We start from the raw sequence: 13,773 nt of genomic DNA, 5'->3' as shown, positions 1-13,773 counted from the left end.
GTGACTAAATTACGGTAGGACTGTGCAAACAAAGTATCTGTCTAGCATAGTGTTATTTACGCTGGGGACATCCCACCGCTTTTTGAAGGCGTTTGGTTAAAATGTTCTGACAAATCAAGCGATGCTTAAGACTGGTTTTGTGGTCCAGGGTCACATATGTTGCGTTGTATGCTTATGGTGTGTTTTCTTGTACATATGTAATGAAATTCATTGTAATCATTTATTAAACACGCTGCTGTTTTCTACGGTATGGTGCTTTGGCACTGTTCGGTTGAGCTGGTGTTGCAGGGACTGTTACATGTGTGCAGTCGACATTGTTGAGGGTTTATAAATTTGCTAAGAGTATTTTCTTGTTGTTGACTGGCCTACGCTATGCCCATTTTTGATGCGCGTTATTCAATATTTTTCCCGTCCTGCAGTATGGTTTTTCTGATCTTTTGTCCCCACCACTTTTCAACACAAACTGACGCCCCTGCTGTGTAGCATTACCATGTCAGTGTATTGATTCATTGTCCCTTCATAGTTTGCAAGAGACATTTAATACACTTATAATTAATATTAAATAAAGTAAGCGTATTTAACTAAGATGTAGGCTATTTAATAAACTGAGTGTATTCATCTGTCAATATGAAACGCGACTTGGGCATTCTAATTAATGATCGGAAGAACGCGTATCACCACAGTTACTGTAAAATATGCACATTATGTCCATTTAAACACAATTTTGGTCAAATGTGGATTATATCATTACACTGGCAAGAATATGGTTACATGTAAAGATGCCGTACCAAGTATGACAACGCTACATTTAACTGCTTTTGATATACGATGTTTTTTCACCTGAAAAGTAACTCTTTTGGACATACGTGAGTTTCATCGAGCAGCGACGATATACATATTAACACAACTATAACATCTAGATGATGAATTTTATTAATCTCCTAACAGTGAGAATTCATCTAATGGGTAAATTACTTTAATAAAATATCAGTTGTTCAATATTAGTGATGATAATTATTCAGTCAGTGTGTTTATTTGTTTGCATAACATACCAATGATGTCATGTATGATTGAATCAAACCAACCAAATATCTGTATTGAAGGATGCACAGAGTTCACATGTGTGGACTGTTAAAGAGTAACTAAACCCTAAACCAACTTTTTTTAGTTAATGATCTGTAAGAATGATGCTTTATTAGTGCTGTTCATTGATTTTAGTACATTTTTTGACATTTGGATATAAAGTGTTTCAATACTACAATATATGGTGTAAAAACGTCTGAGTGCTGCCCTCTTCAGGTTAAACGGTGGCTACTGCAGTTGAATTTTCCTATTGGATGTTGGCTCCAAAAAATGACTTGTGACGTAAGCAGGTTCAAGCTCACCACGCCCTTGTTACGATCTCACCACACACTTGGTACGAGCTTGGTTCGTCCCCTCTATCTCCGTTGGGATCTGCCCACTTTTCTTGCATTTTTCAAATATTGCCAGTGGGTGGAGTCAGGCTCTGACCAGGGGTTTAGTTACGCTTTAACCGTTTTAATATAACAAGTGTAAAAAGTTACTTTACCTGCTGTTAAAATCAAGTTTAGACAGAAGATAAGTCAGACTTGTGTGAAACAGTGTGAAAATGTCAAGGTTGTTAAAACTTCAGTTTTTTTCTTGTCTGTGTGTGCATGTGTTTGTGTCATCCCACTTACTGGATTCACCTGGAGGAGCCACTGATTATGCTCCTCATCTGCGCCTGCATCAGTTGCAGCTCATCACTGCCCAAACATATAAGCCCTGTCTTTTTGTCGAGTGGTTGTCTGAGCATTATTTAATGTTATGTGTTGTTTATGCCTGTTTCCAGTTCCCCACTCTGTTTCCCGTTTACAGTGATGCCGGTAACGCGTTACTTAGTAACGCGTTACTCTAATTTTACCACTTTTTTTAGTAACGAGTAATCTAACGCGTTAATATTTCCAAACCAGTAATCAGATTAAAGTTACTTATCCAAGTCACTGTGCGTTACTATTTTTGAAATTTTCCTTAGTAAAATATATATTTTCTTGTATATTTCTTCTTGCGTCTCGGGAAGTGAAGTCAGGTGTGCAACAAGTCACGTTTTCAGCACGAGGACAATTCAGGTCACGTGTAAGCGACACAAACGTAAACAACGTACAATGGAGAGAGAAGAGAGATGCAGCTACAAAACACTACGTCAATTTAAAAAAAAAAAAACATTTTGAGTCGCAGCACGGTGCAGACAGTCAAACTAAGAGCAAGTCCCACCCGGTGATGCGAAGCAGACAGTGAGCAGGAGTTCATCCACTACCCAAACAACAAAAGCTGGACTTCAGTGCAAAACCAGTAAGTGTGGGAGAGTTGAAGAACGATTTTCTCCGAGCCCTGATAACATCTAAATCTCACTATGACAGCATATTAGCACATAACCTCTGAAAGAGTTGACAAATATCGCGTTATTTACTCACCGATTTCCACGTGTAGATCCAGAACTGTGTTTTCAACCATGATAAGTACATTCCAAAAGCGGTCTTTTTTTCTTACAACGCGTTGTTTTCTCATTTCATGTGTTACAATACTGATAAATCTACAAGGTATTTACTATATAACATCCTGAAGACTTCTCAGTTTTTCAAAATAAAAGTAAGTCGAGTTTATAGAGTAAGTAGATCCTGTCGGGTCAAAAGTAACACTTGAATTTTTTTTAGTCTCAGCAATTTAAGTTTGTACTGTTGGTTGCTTTTGAAACATTTGATAAAACTGAAATTTAAAATAAAAATGTAATTTAATTATTTTTTACAAAGATAAATGACAAAATAAGTTTGCAGTTACATATTAAAGAGGTCATAGTAATATATATTTAATAAAAACAAGTGTAACACAAAAATCTATCATGTTTTGTTGTGTTACTTTTGACCCACCTGTGTGTTACTTTCGTCCCTGCTGTCAAGGTCAAAAGTAACAATTCACTACTCTTGTTTAAAGTGAAATTATACAGAAGTCGTTTTACATTTGTTCAAAATTCCAGCTGGTTTTGATAGACCACACTTGTGAGTTATTGACCACAGCAAAAATATATCTCTGTCTAAAACATTAACTTTTAAAATTAAGTTTTTCTGAAAATGGCCCCTGCTCACCCCTATTTATGTTTAGTGAAGTCAAGAAATATATATATATATATTTTAGTTTTTTAAAACACAACAGTTCAACTTAAAATGTCAGGAGATACATTGTTGACGTTACTGTTAAAAATGCACTTCCAATAAAGTGAGTGTTGGCAAAACCGGTTGTCATTTTTAATGTTGAGGCAGTGGGGGTGTTGGCAGCTACTGGAATGTAACTAACAAAGTAACTTGTAATCTAACTTAGTTACTTTTAAAATCAAGTAATCTGTAAAGTAACTTAGTTACTTTTTAAAGGAGTAATCAGTAATCAGTAATCAGATTACTTTTTCAAAGTAACTGTGGCATCACTGCCCGTTTATTGGATTACTGGTTCGGTTTTCTCCACGGACATTTATCTGGATTGTTATCTTTCATCATTCATCGGATTACCTAGACTTACACCATCTCTCACCTGCTGCCTGCAGTGTTATTTCATGTGACATTTATTCTTAAAGCTCCACTGTGTAATATTTTGAGTTTATTCTTAGCAAAAACACGTGTGTTCTTTCAAAAGTATGTGCTCATTCATGTGTAATTACTTCCACCCACTAATCAAAGTATTCTCGTAAGTGTAGAATCTGCTATTTAAAATACATACGGTCGAGTCGCTCGACTGGCTGAATTCATGTTGTGCCTCCATCTTTGTAATACATTCACCGACGAGGGACATTCCTGAAATTCAAGCTCCGCCATTCGCCTTTTCAGACTACACTCACGCTGGCCGCTAGCTAAAGCCTCTGGAGGTTGCATGTGTAGGCGGTATACGTCATCAAGACAGTCTTATTTCAAAATATTAACAATTATAAAGCTGACAATTATTTTTGTTAATAGTAAATTGATGTAATATGCTTATGACTTGCGAATGTAATGCTCAGTTAATTTAAATAAACCAGGCTTGATGACGTATGCAGCCTCCATATGCGGCCTGCGTAGACTGAATCCTTCAGATTAAACAACAGCTGCACACTGTGATGATCCCGCGATCTAATGCTTTGATTTGAGGCAGATTTGAAAGCCTGATGAAGACCTATTCTTGAGGACATTAAAACAAGTCGGCAAGGAAGCGAAAAAGAGATTTAAAACTACAACGCAACAGGAAAAACAACAAGACCAAAGTCAATATTGGAGTAATGTTAGTTTTTTCAAGATCATGAGGCTCAAGGGACACCAAAGTTGCCTACTTTCTATCTTCTCCACAGGTAATTCAGCATATTTGTTTACATATATACAGTCTATGGTGTAAACTCGAAGTTTTATAGTTGCTTGGCTAACTATAGCGTGGTTAAAAAATACGGGATAAAAATCTGACTTTTACCATGTTGAAGTGCTATAATTGAGTCCCCAGTGCTTCTATCAACCTGGAAAATGTAAAAAAGATCAACCCAGTAATTTAGTTTTGGTAAACCATTCTTCTTATGATGTCAGAAGGAGCTCTTATTATAAATATAGCTGCAAGCAGCAATACCGGGGTCAAGCCAAAAAGGGCACAGAAGGATGTTAAGTTGAGTTTGGTAAGCAGACTAAAGAACCTATGTAAACCTAATGATTTCAGATGAAAAAACGCAAAAGTAATCAAAAAAAAAAAATCTATGTTTTTGTCTACTGCAATTGTCCTTCTGTTATTGACAATCATGGAACATTAGAGCATTGAAGGACACGTGACTGATCGTTGCAGTGGCAAAACATGGGTCACAACATGTTAAAACAAATTAAATGAGTCAAATGTTTTTTAAGCGCTATTTTGATGCACAGGGCTAACCGTAAGGCCAATCCTGGCATGTTTGGTATCGTTGGACTTAGCAACTGTTCAAAACTCCAAAGAAATAAGTCACATGAAAATACATTGACTGAAACCAAAGTTATAGGCATATAAAACATTTGTCTGGCAACTAGGTGGTGCTCCGACAAAACTGTGCATGCAGCCTTAGTTCCTGACTGGCATCACAAGTACCCAGTGTCGTTTGAATAGGCTTAAGTTTGGCGAAGATACAGCCTCAAATCCGTTTTTAGCACTCTATGTAAAATTCGTTGACGCGGTATGCGGAAACGGATTAACGAATCGACTCAAATTCCATTATTTTTTGCCGTGAGTGTCTCTAGGTGCTACATAAAGATTTTCGTGGCAATCTGAAAAAAGCTCTAGGACGAGTTCAAAAAAGTAGATTTTAGGAATAATTCAAAATGGGGGGAAAATTTTCATGACGGAAAATGACGTCAATCGCCTTCAGCCAAGGAATCAGAGGAAGCAAGAATTTTGTTTCTAGGACTTACGGCTCAGAAGTTATAAGCAAAACAGTAAGTGCAAATTTGGACTGTTGGTGGCGCTAGCGGGTTTGAGATACAGACTCCAAATTTGCTGTGGATATTATTTGGACTGTCCTCTATCAGTGTGCCAAATTTCATAACTTTCCTACGTACTGTTCTATGGGCTGCCATAGACCGCAATGGCAGAGGATGAAGAAGAAGAAGAATAAGAAACAGAAAATTAACGGATACAATAGGGGTCTTCGCCCATTCTGGGCTTGACCCCTAATAATACCACCCCTTAATCTGCACTATCCAACCACAGCACTGCCATTTAGTGCAGAGAAAGGCACAATTGAGTTTCAATTGCAACAAACCACCATCATTGTGATTGAATTTCATCAGCTCATTTGCATTTTAAAGGACACACCCAAAACGGCACGTTTTTGCACACACCTACAAAGTGGCAATTTTAACATGTGATAATAAATTATTTATATGGTATTTTGAGCTGAAACTTCACATATGTGCTCTGAGGACATCAAAGATTTATTTGACATCTTAAAAAAGTCTTGTGCCATGGCCCCTTTAATGTGTTCAAAGAGCCACACGCCGTCTCTCTGTCCATTTATGTAATCTGAGGTACTGAGATCAATGTTTTAGATCTTTTCTGACCTCTAGCACAAACACATGATTACAGCACAATTTTTAGCCTTTCATTGACAAAACTAAAGCTGATCTGCGCGTCTTTCGTTTCATTTTACAAGCGTGTGAAAGTTGCGCGATCTTATTATACCAATATCAGACAAAGCTCTTACATATAATGTTACATGGACAAAACATGGTGTAACATGTTTACTTAAAACATAAGCATTGGACTTTGACATAATATTAGTTTGCGTCCATTTAAACCCGTCATTACTCCCGCTCATGATTAAATGACAGGAGAGGGACTCGTCCACAGACCATCCCCTCAGTAATCTGGAGAGAAGCGGTCGAAAATGGACAAAAAGAGACGGATTTGGATATGGTTGTCATATAGAATTTCACCGCTAGATGGGAGTAGATCCTACACAGTGGAGCTTTAATAATTTATTCTGTTTTTTACTTGCAAATGCATCCGCATTTTTCTTGCTGTAACAAAATCTTCACTGTAAGTCAATAGTCATGAATCACTCATATATCTACAGTATACTGTCAACAGAGTACAGATCATAAAATCATTATTACACTGAAACATTTCAGTTACTCACCTCTGACAGACACATTGAATCTCTTGTATGATGTTTTTCCATCTCTGATGATCTTCAGTGTATAAACTCCATCATGTTCCTCACTGATGTCATTGATGTTGAGATCTCCAGTCTGAGGATTCAGCTTCAGTTTATCTCTGAATAGATCATCATCACCATCATATGTACTGAAGATATTGTTTGCAGGATTGATTTCAGCTATGAGAGTTTCTCCAAATCTCCACTCTATCAGATCAACTCTCTCCATGTCATTAACTTCAGTCTTCAGATCAGCAGATTTTCTCTCATCCACTTGCAATGGTTGTATTTCATCTGTAACAGCAGCCGACAGAAACATAGAAATTAAATCAATTCAGCTGGTTTTCATCTATTAATATAAGTTTTGATTTATTTTGGATCCTTTCAGTCACCAACACAGTTACCACAGTTGCATGTGTGTTATGCCATAGTTTGGACAGGTTTATTATTATTCTGATATGTGGAAAAAATATATAAATAAAGAACGGGTGAGTGTGTCCAAACTTTTGGCCTGTACTGTATATGTTAAAGCTTTCTCTGAATTTTCAGCGCAATTGATGAAATAAAATGCAAAACAAAACGTCTCGGTTACATATGTAACCCTCATTCCCTGAAGGAAGGGAACGGAGACGTCATGTCATGACCGACGAATTGGGAACCGCTTCGCGGGTGACCTATCTGCTTCGAGAAACCTTTAAAACGCCAATGAACTTGGCATGCAGATAATTGCATCTGCCGGCGCCGCCCCGCCGCACAGGTATTTAATGAGCGGCAGGTGCAGTTATCAAATCAGCTATTTTTTGCTGAGAAAGCTGAACAGAAGGAAAGGGTCCGGCCGATATCAGCAGTGGAACAGCAAACTGTGGCGACGGGACGTGACGTCTCCGTTCCCTTCCTTCAGGGAACGAGGGTTACATATGTAACCGAGACGTTCCCTTTCAGTCGGTCACTACGACGTCACGTCGTGACCGACGAATTGGGAATCCCTACCAAGCGCCACTGAAGCTGACCCTTCCAGTGCCTGCGTAAACCCTCCGACTCTCCTCTTTAAGGGAACGGAAATGGGTTGAAGCAGAGGCCGGTCACTACTTGTTCCTTAACCCACGATAGTGACTAGGCGAACTGGGAAGCGAACTCGTCAGGCGGGACTAAGTTCGCTGCGGAAGAAAAACCCTCTAGGGGTCTACCACTAAGGTGATGGATAAAAAGACACGAGGTCTATAAAAAATGCACTCTCTTAGCAACACTAGAGAGGCGCGGAACGAACTCCTCTAAGGGAAACATGGTAAATCAGAAACTTTCCATGGAAATACACAAAGAAACCACTAGGGGGCGCAATGTGGGCGCTAGCCTCACCCAGATAGTCAAAGATACATCTAGTGAGAGGCTGCCAGCCGATGCTCCGCAACATCGGCTACCAAGCAGTGGAGAAGACAAAGAACAGTTTTTTGTAACGTTTTTGCCCCGATGGCCTTCCATAATGGTGCGGTTTTTGCGCAGCCAAAAAGAAAGGCTCCAAGCCGACACAGGAGCCGTTCCTCGATGTTCTCACTGATCTGACGAGAGAACTCGAGAGGATACCGGCTCAACACGAACACTGTAGAATCTAGTGAACGTATTAGGTGTCGCCCAGCCAGCAGCTCTACAAATATCTGAAAGCGAGGAACCACGAGCCAAAGCCCAAGATGAAGCCACGCTTCTGGTTGAATGGGCTCTCAAACCAAAAGGGCAAGGAATGTCCTGTTTCTCATAAGCCAGGGCGATTGTGTCTATAATCCAATGAGACATCCTCTGTTTAGTGACAGCTTTCCCTTTCTGCTGACCACCGTAACAGACAAAGAGCTGTTCTGAGGTTCGAAAGCTTTGAGTGCGATCCACATACACACGTAGTGCACGTACAGGACATAACAAAGCCATAGCTGGGTCTGCCTCCGAAGGCAGCGCTTGTAAGTTCACCACCTGATCTCTAAAGAGAGTGGTGGGAACTTTAGGCACGTAGCCTGGCCGGGGTCTCAGTTTAACGCTGGATTCAGCCGGCCCGAACTGAAGGCACAAATCGTTGACTGAAAATGCATGAAGATCCCCTATCCTTTTAATAGAAGCCAGTGCGAGGAGCGTCAAAGTTTTCATAGTGAGAAACTTGAAGCTCACCGTCAGCAGAGGCTCGAAAGGGCAGTCCTAAAGGGCTTTCAGCACCATGGAAGAGTCGCAAGGAGGAATAGAGGGAGCGCGAAGGATTCAGCCTCAGTCACCCCTCTTAAAAACCTAATGACTAGATCACGCTGACCCACAGATCTACCGTCTATGGGTGCGTGATGCGTGGATATTGCCGCGATATCTACTTTAATAGTAGATGGTGACAGCCTCTTCTCCAAGCGGTGCTGGAGATATGAAAGCACAATACTGATCGAACATTCTCGGGGGTCCTCTCGCTGAGAGGTACACCAAACAACAAACAGGTTCCATTTCAGCGTATACGCCTGTCTCGTAGACGGCGCTCGCGCTGCAGCGATGGTGTTAGATACCGCCTGGGGTAAACCACCTAAAACCTCCGCACCCAGTCCAAAGACCACACATGGGGGTTCCACAGATCGGGCGAGGGTGCCATATGTGCCAGGGAGTCAGCCAGGGAGGGACTGTCGCGAGGAGAGTGAACTCTGTAAAACTAATTCCTAGTTGTCCGGTACGGCGCAACTAATAGAATGCGCTCCTCGTCCTCCCTGACTTTGCACAGTGTCTGCGCAATAAAGCTTACTGGGGGAAACCCCGCGGCCAGCTGTGTGCCAGTGCATCCACGCCGAGTGTTCCTTCGGATAATGAATAAAACAGGCGACAATGGGTTGTCTCTGAAGAAGCAAACAGATCTAACTGCGCTCTGCCGAAACATTTCCAAATCAGCTGAACCGACCGGGGGTGGAGTCGCCACTCGCCGGAGCGAGCTGCTTGTGAGAGCGCGACTGCCGCTGTGTTCAGCAACCCCGACATGTGAATGGCACGAAGAGACCTCAGATACTTCTGACTCCAGAGGAGGAGATGACGGGCGAGATGTGACAGGTGACGAGAGCGCAGACCGCCTTGGCGATAGATATACGCTACAGCCGCAGTGTTGTCGGTGCGCACTACATCTTAAGCATCAAATCATGTTGATGAAACGGACGAGCGCAAGATAAACAGTGCACAGCTCGAGGCAATTTATGCCAATGTCGCTGGAATGTCGACCAGACCCCCCAAGCGACGAGCCCGCCGTACGTGGCTCCCCACCCCGTTGTAGAGGCATCTTTGCCAACAATAGCATGCCTGGAGACCTATCTCAGTGGCATCCGCACCCTGAGAAACGCTGGGTCTGACCACGGGGTGAAAGTGTGACGGCATCTCGATGTAATTATAATACTGTGAAAGCCGGTGAGCCACACTCTCCTCGGGACTCGGTCATAAAGCCAACACTGAAGCGGTCTCATATGGAGCAGCCCGAGCGGTGTCACAGCCACAGCTACTGCCATATGCCCCAGAAGTTTCTAAAATTATTTCAGTGGAACCGCAACCTTGCCTTTAAATGTTTAGGCAAGTCAGAATTGACTGAACACGCGCTTCTATGAGACGTGTTGTTAAATCGACCAAATCCCGTTACATTCCGAGAAAAAAGATTCTCTGCACGGGGCAAAGTTTACTCTTTCCCCAGTTGACCTGAAGACCGAGACGAGCGAGGTGTTTAAGTACACGATCTATGTGTGTGCACAGCATCTGACGAAACTGAGCTATTATGAGCCAATACGCCAAAACGCAAACACCGCTCTGTCTCTCAGGGGTTGCAGTGCGCCCTCCGCAACTTTCGTGAAGACACAGGGAGAGAGAGAGAAAGCCCGAAGGGTGAGACTTTGTACTGATATGCCCTCCCCTCGAACACAAAGCAGAGAAACGGCCTGTGTCGGGGACATATGGAGACATGAAAGTACGCGTCCTTCAGGTTGAAGGCTGCAAACCAATCCTATGGGCGGATGCATTAAAATATGCTCCTCTGCGTAAACATTTTGAACAGCATTCTGTGAATGTGAATTCTGTGAATTCTCGATTCAGTACGCAGATCTAGGATCGGACGCAACCCGCCACTCTTCTTGGGTACAATGAAGTAAGGGCTGTAAAGCCCCGACTTTATCTCGGCTGGAGGGACCGGTCGATCGCGTCCTTCGCCAATAGGACAGCAATCTTCCGCACGCAGTACGTGCGCATCGGCAGCCTTCATTGTGGTGAAGCCTGAATATTTGGGAGGTAGCCGGGCAAATTGAATGTATAACCGAGACGGATCGTGCGTAAAAGCCAACGCGACGGGCTGGGAAGCTCTTCCCAGGCCCCCAGATACCAAGCGAGAGGAAATTGATGACACGATGTGTACCCGTGGCGAGCGGAGATGGGGAACTCGACGACGCGTGCTCTTTGGCCGCATTGTGAGATGTTGTGTGTAATGAAACACTCACCCGAAACCGCTGATGGATGCTGAGCAAAGGCTCCTTTGTAGATGTCCCGCTCGATACATCCGCAGGCGAATGAGGAAGAGGAGAACTTAGGGTTTTGAGCCGTCCGAAACTAATATATGCCTCCAGTGATTTGGAGAAAGAAGAGGAATTCGCTCTTTGAAGTTAGTGGGTGCCGATTGAAGTAGGCGGAACACAAAACGAAACCAAGGATTCCCCACCCGGCCCTCCTCCGGGGTGGGGGGGAGAATGATGCTTTCACCATCTCATGAAGAGCGATCCTCTCCATCTTCAGATCGCCCGACTCAGAGCCGCTAAGTTTCATTTTCCACCTCTGTAGCGGGCTGAGTGAGTGGGTGTACTGCTTACGACAGGTTCCTCAGAGCTGCCGGGATGAAGGAACAAAAAAAGCCGTAGCAGGACGCCCTCGGCGAAAAGCAGACCATTATACTGACGTAACGGAGGGGGCAGCTAGGCTCCGACGTGGCATGATGCCTAAGTCTGCTCTAAAGCGGTCGATCATTGTTGAACACTCTCAGCCGCGTCGCCGAAATGGCTGGTCTAAAATGGAACATTAGGACGATTATTAACGACCTACCTAATGCCCGCAAGACACAACCAGAGATGGCGTTCCTGGACCACCGGGGGTGGGCATAGCACGTCCAGCGGCCTGTGGGGTGAACCCAGTCGCTCGTAGCACCAGGTCAGAGCCACACAGGATTCTTTAGTTGCCGGACCGTGACCTCATCTGTGCAGATCCTTCAGACATCTTTAAAAAGACGCTCCCGTCTCAGTGCAAGTGAAATGCTTTCTTTAAAAAGACGCAGAACACCGCAATACTCTTTTAGAGGAAACACTCTTTTAATGTGCTGAAGTTGATGAAGCACACAGGGGAACGGCTACGCACACACTCAACTAAGAGTGAGAAAAAAGTCAAAAAATTAAAAAGAGAGGTGGAACACCCGCGAGCCTCCGCTGAAATGCCTTTGCCCAACCAAATCGAACACGCAGAGTTCTCCAAAGAGCAGAGAGTAGCTTCTCGTGAGCAGTCAGTCTGCCAGCTTTCGAAGCTAAAAAGCTGATTTGATAACTGCACCTGCCGCTCATTAAATACCTGTGCGGCGGGGCGGCGCCGGAAGATGCAATTATCTGCATGCCAAGTTCATTGGCATTTTAAAGGTTTCTCGAAGCAGATAGGTCACCCGCGAAGCGGTTCCCAATTCGTCGGTCACGACGTGACGTCGTAGTGACCGACTGAAAGGGAACTAAGGAGATCAGCCGCTTTAGTTTTATCAATGAAAAGCTAAAAATAGCGCTGTACACCGTGTATTCATGCCAGAAGTAAAAAAAGACGTAAAACATTGTGTTCAGTACCTCAGATTAGATAAATGGGCGGAGAGAAGTTACAAAGCAAAGTTTAGTTGCAAACATAAAATATGCATGGGCGCTAGAGTCCGACCGATTTATCGTTTTGCTGGTTTTATCGGCCGATATGAGCCTGTCGCAGATATATCTGTATCAACATATAAGCTGCAGATATGCAGTCGATAAGAACTTTTCTTACAGAACACATTAAATGCTTTTGAAAGATGTAAGTACTTGTTTGTACAGCAGAGCGCGCCCTACTGGTTGCTAATGGTGACCCAGGTCACTCACTGTAGTGACAGCAGCCAATCCCCCACCCCCATTCACTTCAGTCAGGCTGAATCCGAATCCGCATACTGCCATACTATATAGTAGGCAAAAAGCAGTAGGCGAACGAGTAGTATGTCCGTAACCTCAGTATACGTAAAAGGGTATGCGAGAATTTCCGGGATTTTAGACAATTTCTCGCAAGATTCAGAGGCACGTGTACTTAAGTATCGTCCGAAACTGCCAACTTACTGAAAATGTAGTAGGGGAAACAGAGTAGTATGTCCGAATCCTCAGTATCCATAAAATCAGTAGGCAAGAAATCCCCGGATGCCCTACAGATTCTGAAGCATGCATCGGGTGGACACTTTTATCCCAGCTTTCCCATGATGCCACGGGAAAGCAAAGCAATCGACTGGAGACCAGCCAATTGGGTGATTTTGATACACACACAGGGCTTTTCCAGCACCCTGACTTCACTCACAGACCGGCCAGGATATACAAAGTGCTCAGCTGATTCATAGCTGTGTGATATCACAGCTGTCAGGGTGTGGTGATGGATAGAACCCAATCGCAGACAGATCGTAACTAAAAGACGTTTTATTAAAACATAAATACCCTCGAGGGGGCAAACAATGACAAAACTAGAAAATAATCATGACTAGGACAAACAAGGCACACGCAACAGTATCTTACGATACACAATGAACCGGCACAGGACAGCAAACACAAGGGCTTTAAATAGGGAAAACTAAACTAGGGAACAATGACAAACAGGTGGAGGGAATTAACTAATCAAGAGCTAACAACGAAACAGGAGGGTAAGGTAAAGACTAAAGACAGGAGAGCATGCGGTACACCAAACATAAACACAGACCACATGACTCTCCACACAGACACAGAACACGTATACGGGGGTGTCAGGATCCCGGCACCAGAAACAAGACAAAATACACTTAATAACATTCGGGATCCTGACAACAGCTG

The 13,773-nt window shown here is 43.1% G+C and overlaps 1 protein-coding gene and 1 long non-coding RNA gene across 2 annotated transcripts in view; both read right to left on the bottom strand.

Moving 5' to 3' along the window:
* The window catches only part of LOC141359253 (uncharacterized), a 452,145-nt gene that overhangs the window by 349,650 nt on the left and 88,722 nt on the right, over positions 1–13,773 (bottom strand). The window lies entirely within an intron of this gene.
* Positions 1–13,773, bottom strand: part of LOC129453497 (uncharacterized) — a 42,840-nt gene that overhangs the window by 9,897 nt on the left and 19,170 nt on the right. The window contains exon 6 of the mRNA XM_073862360.1: positions 6,668–6,979. Within this exon, the coding sequence (XP_073718461.1) occupies positions 6,668–6,979 (312 nt within the window). The remainder of the gene's footprint in view (positions 1–6,667; positions 6,980–13,773) is intronic.

Source organism: Misgurnus anguillicaudatus, chromosome 23 (genome assembly GCF_027580225.2).
Source record: "Misgurnus anguillicaudatus chromosome 23, ASM2758022v2, whole genome shotgun sequence".
NCBI classification, from domain to species: Eukaryota; Metazoa; Chordata; class Actinopteri; order Cypriniformes; family Cobitidae; genus Misgurnus; species Misgurnus anguillicaudatus.
Note: the sequence above shows the minus strand (reverse complement) of the source record. Positions and strands in the feature narration are given on the sequence as shown.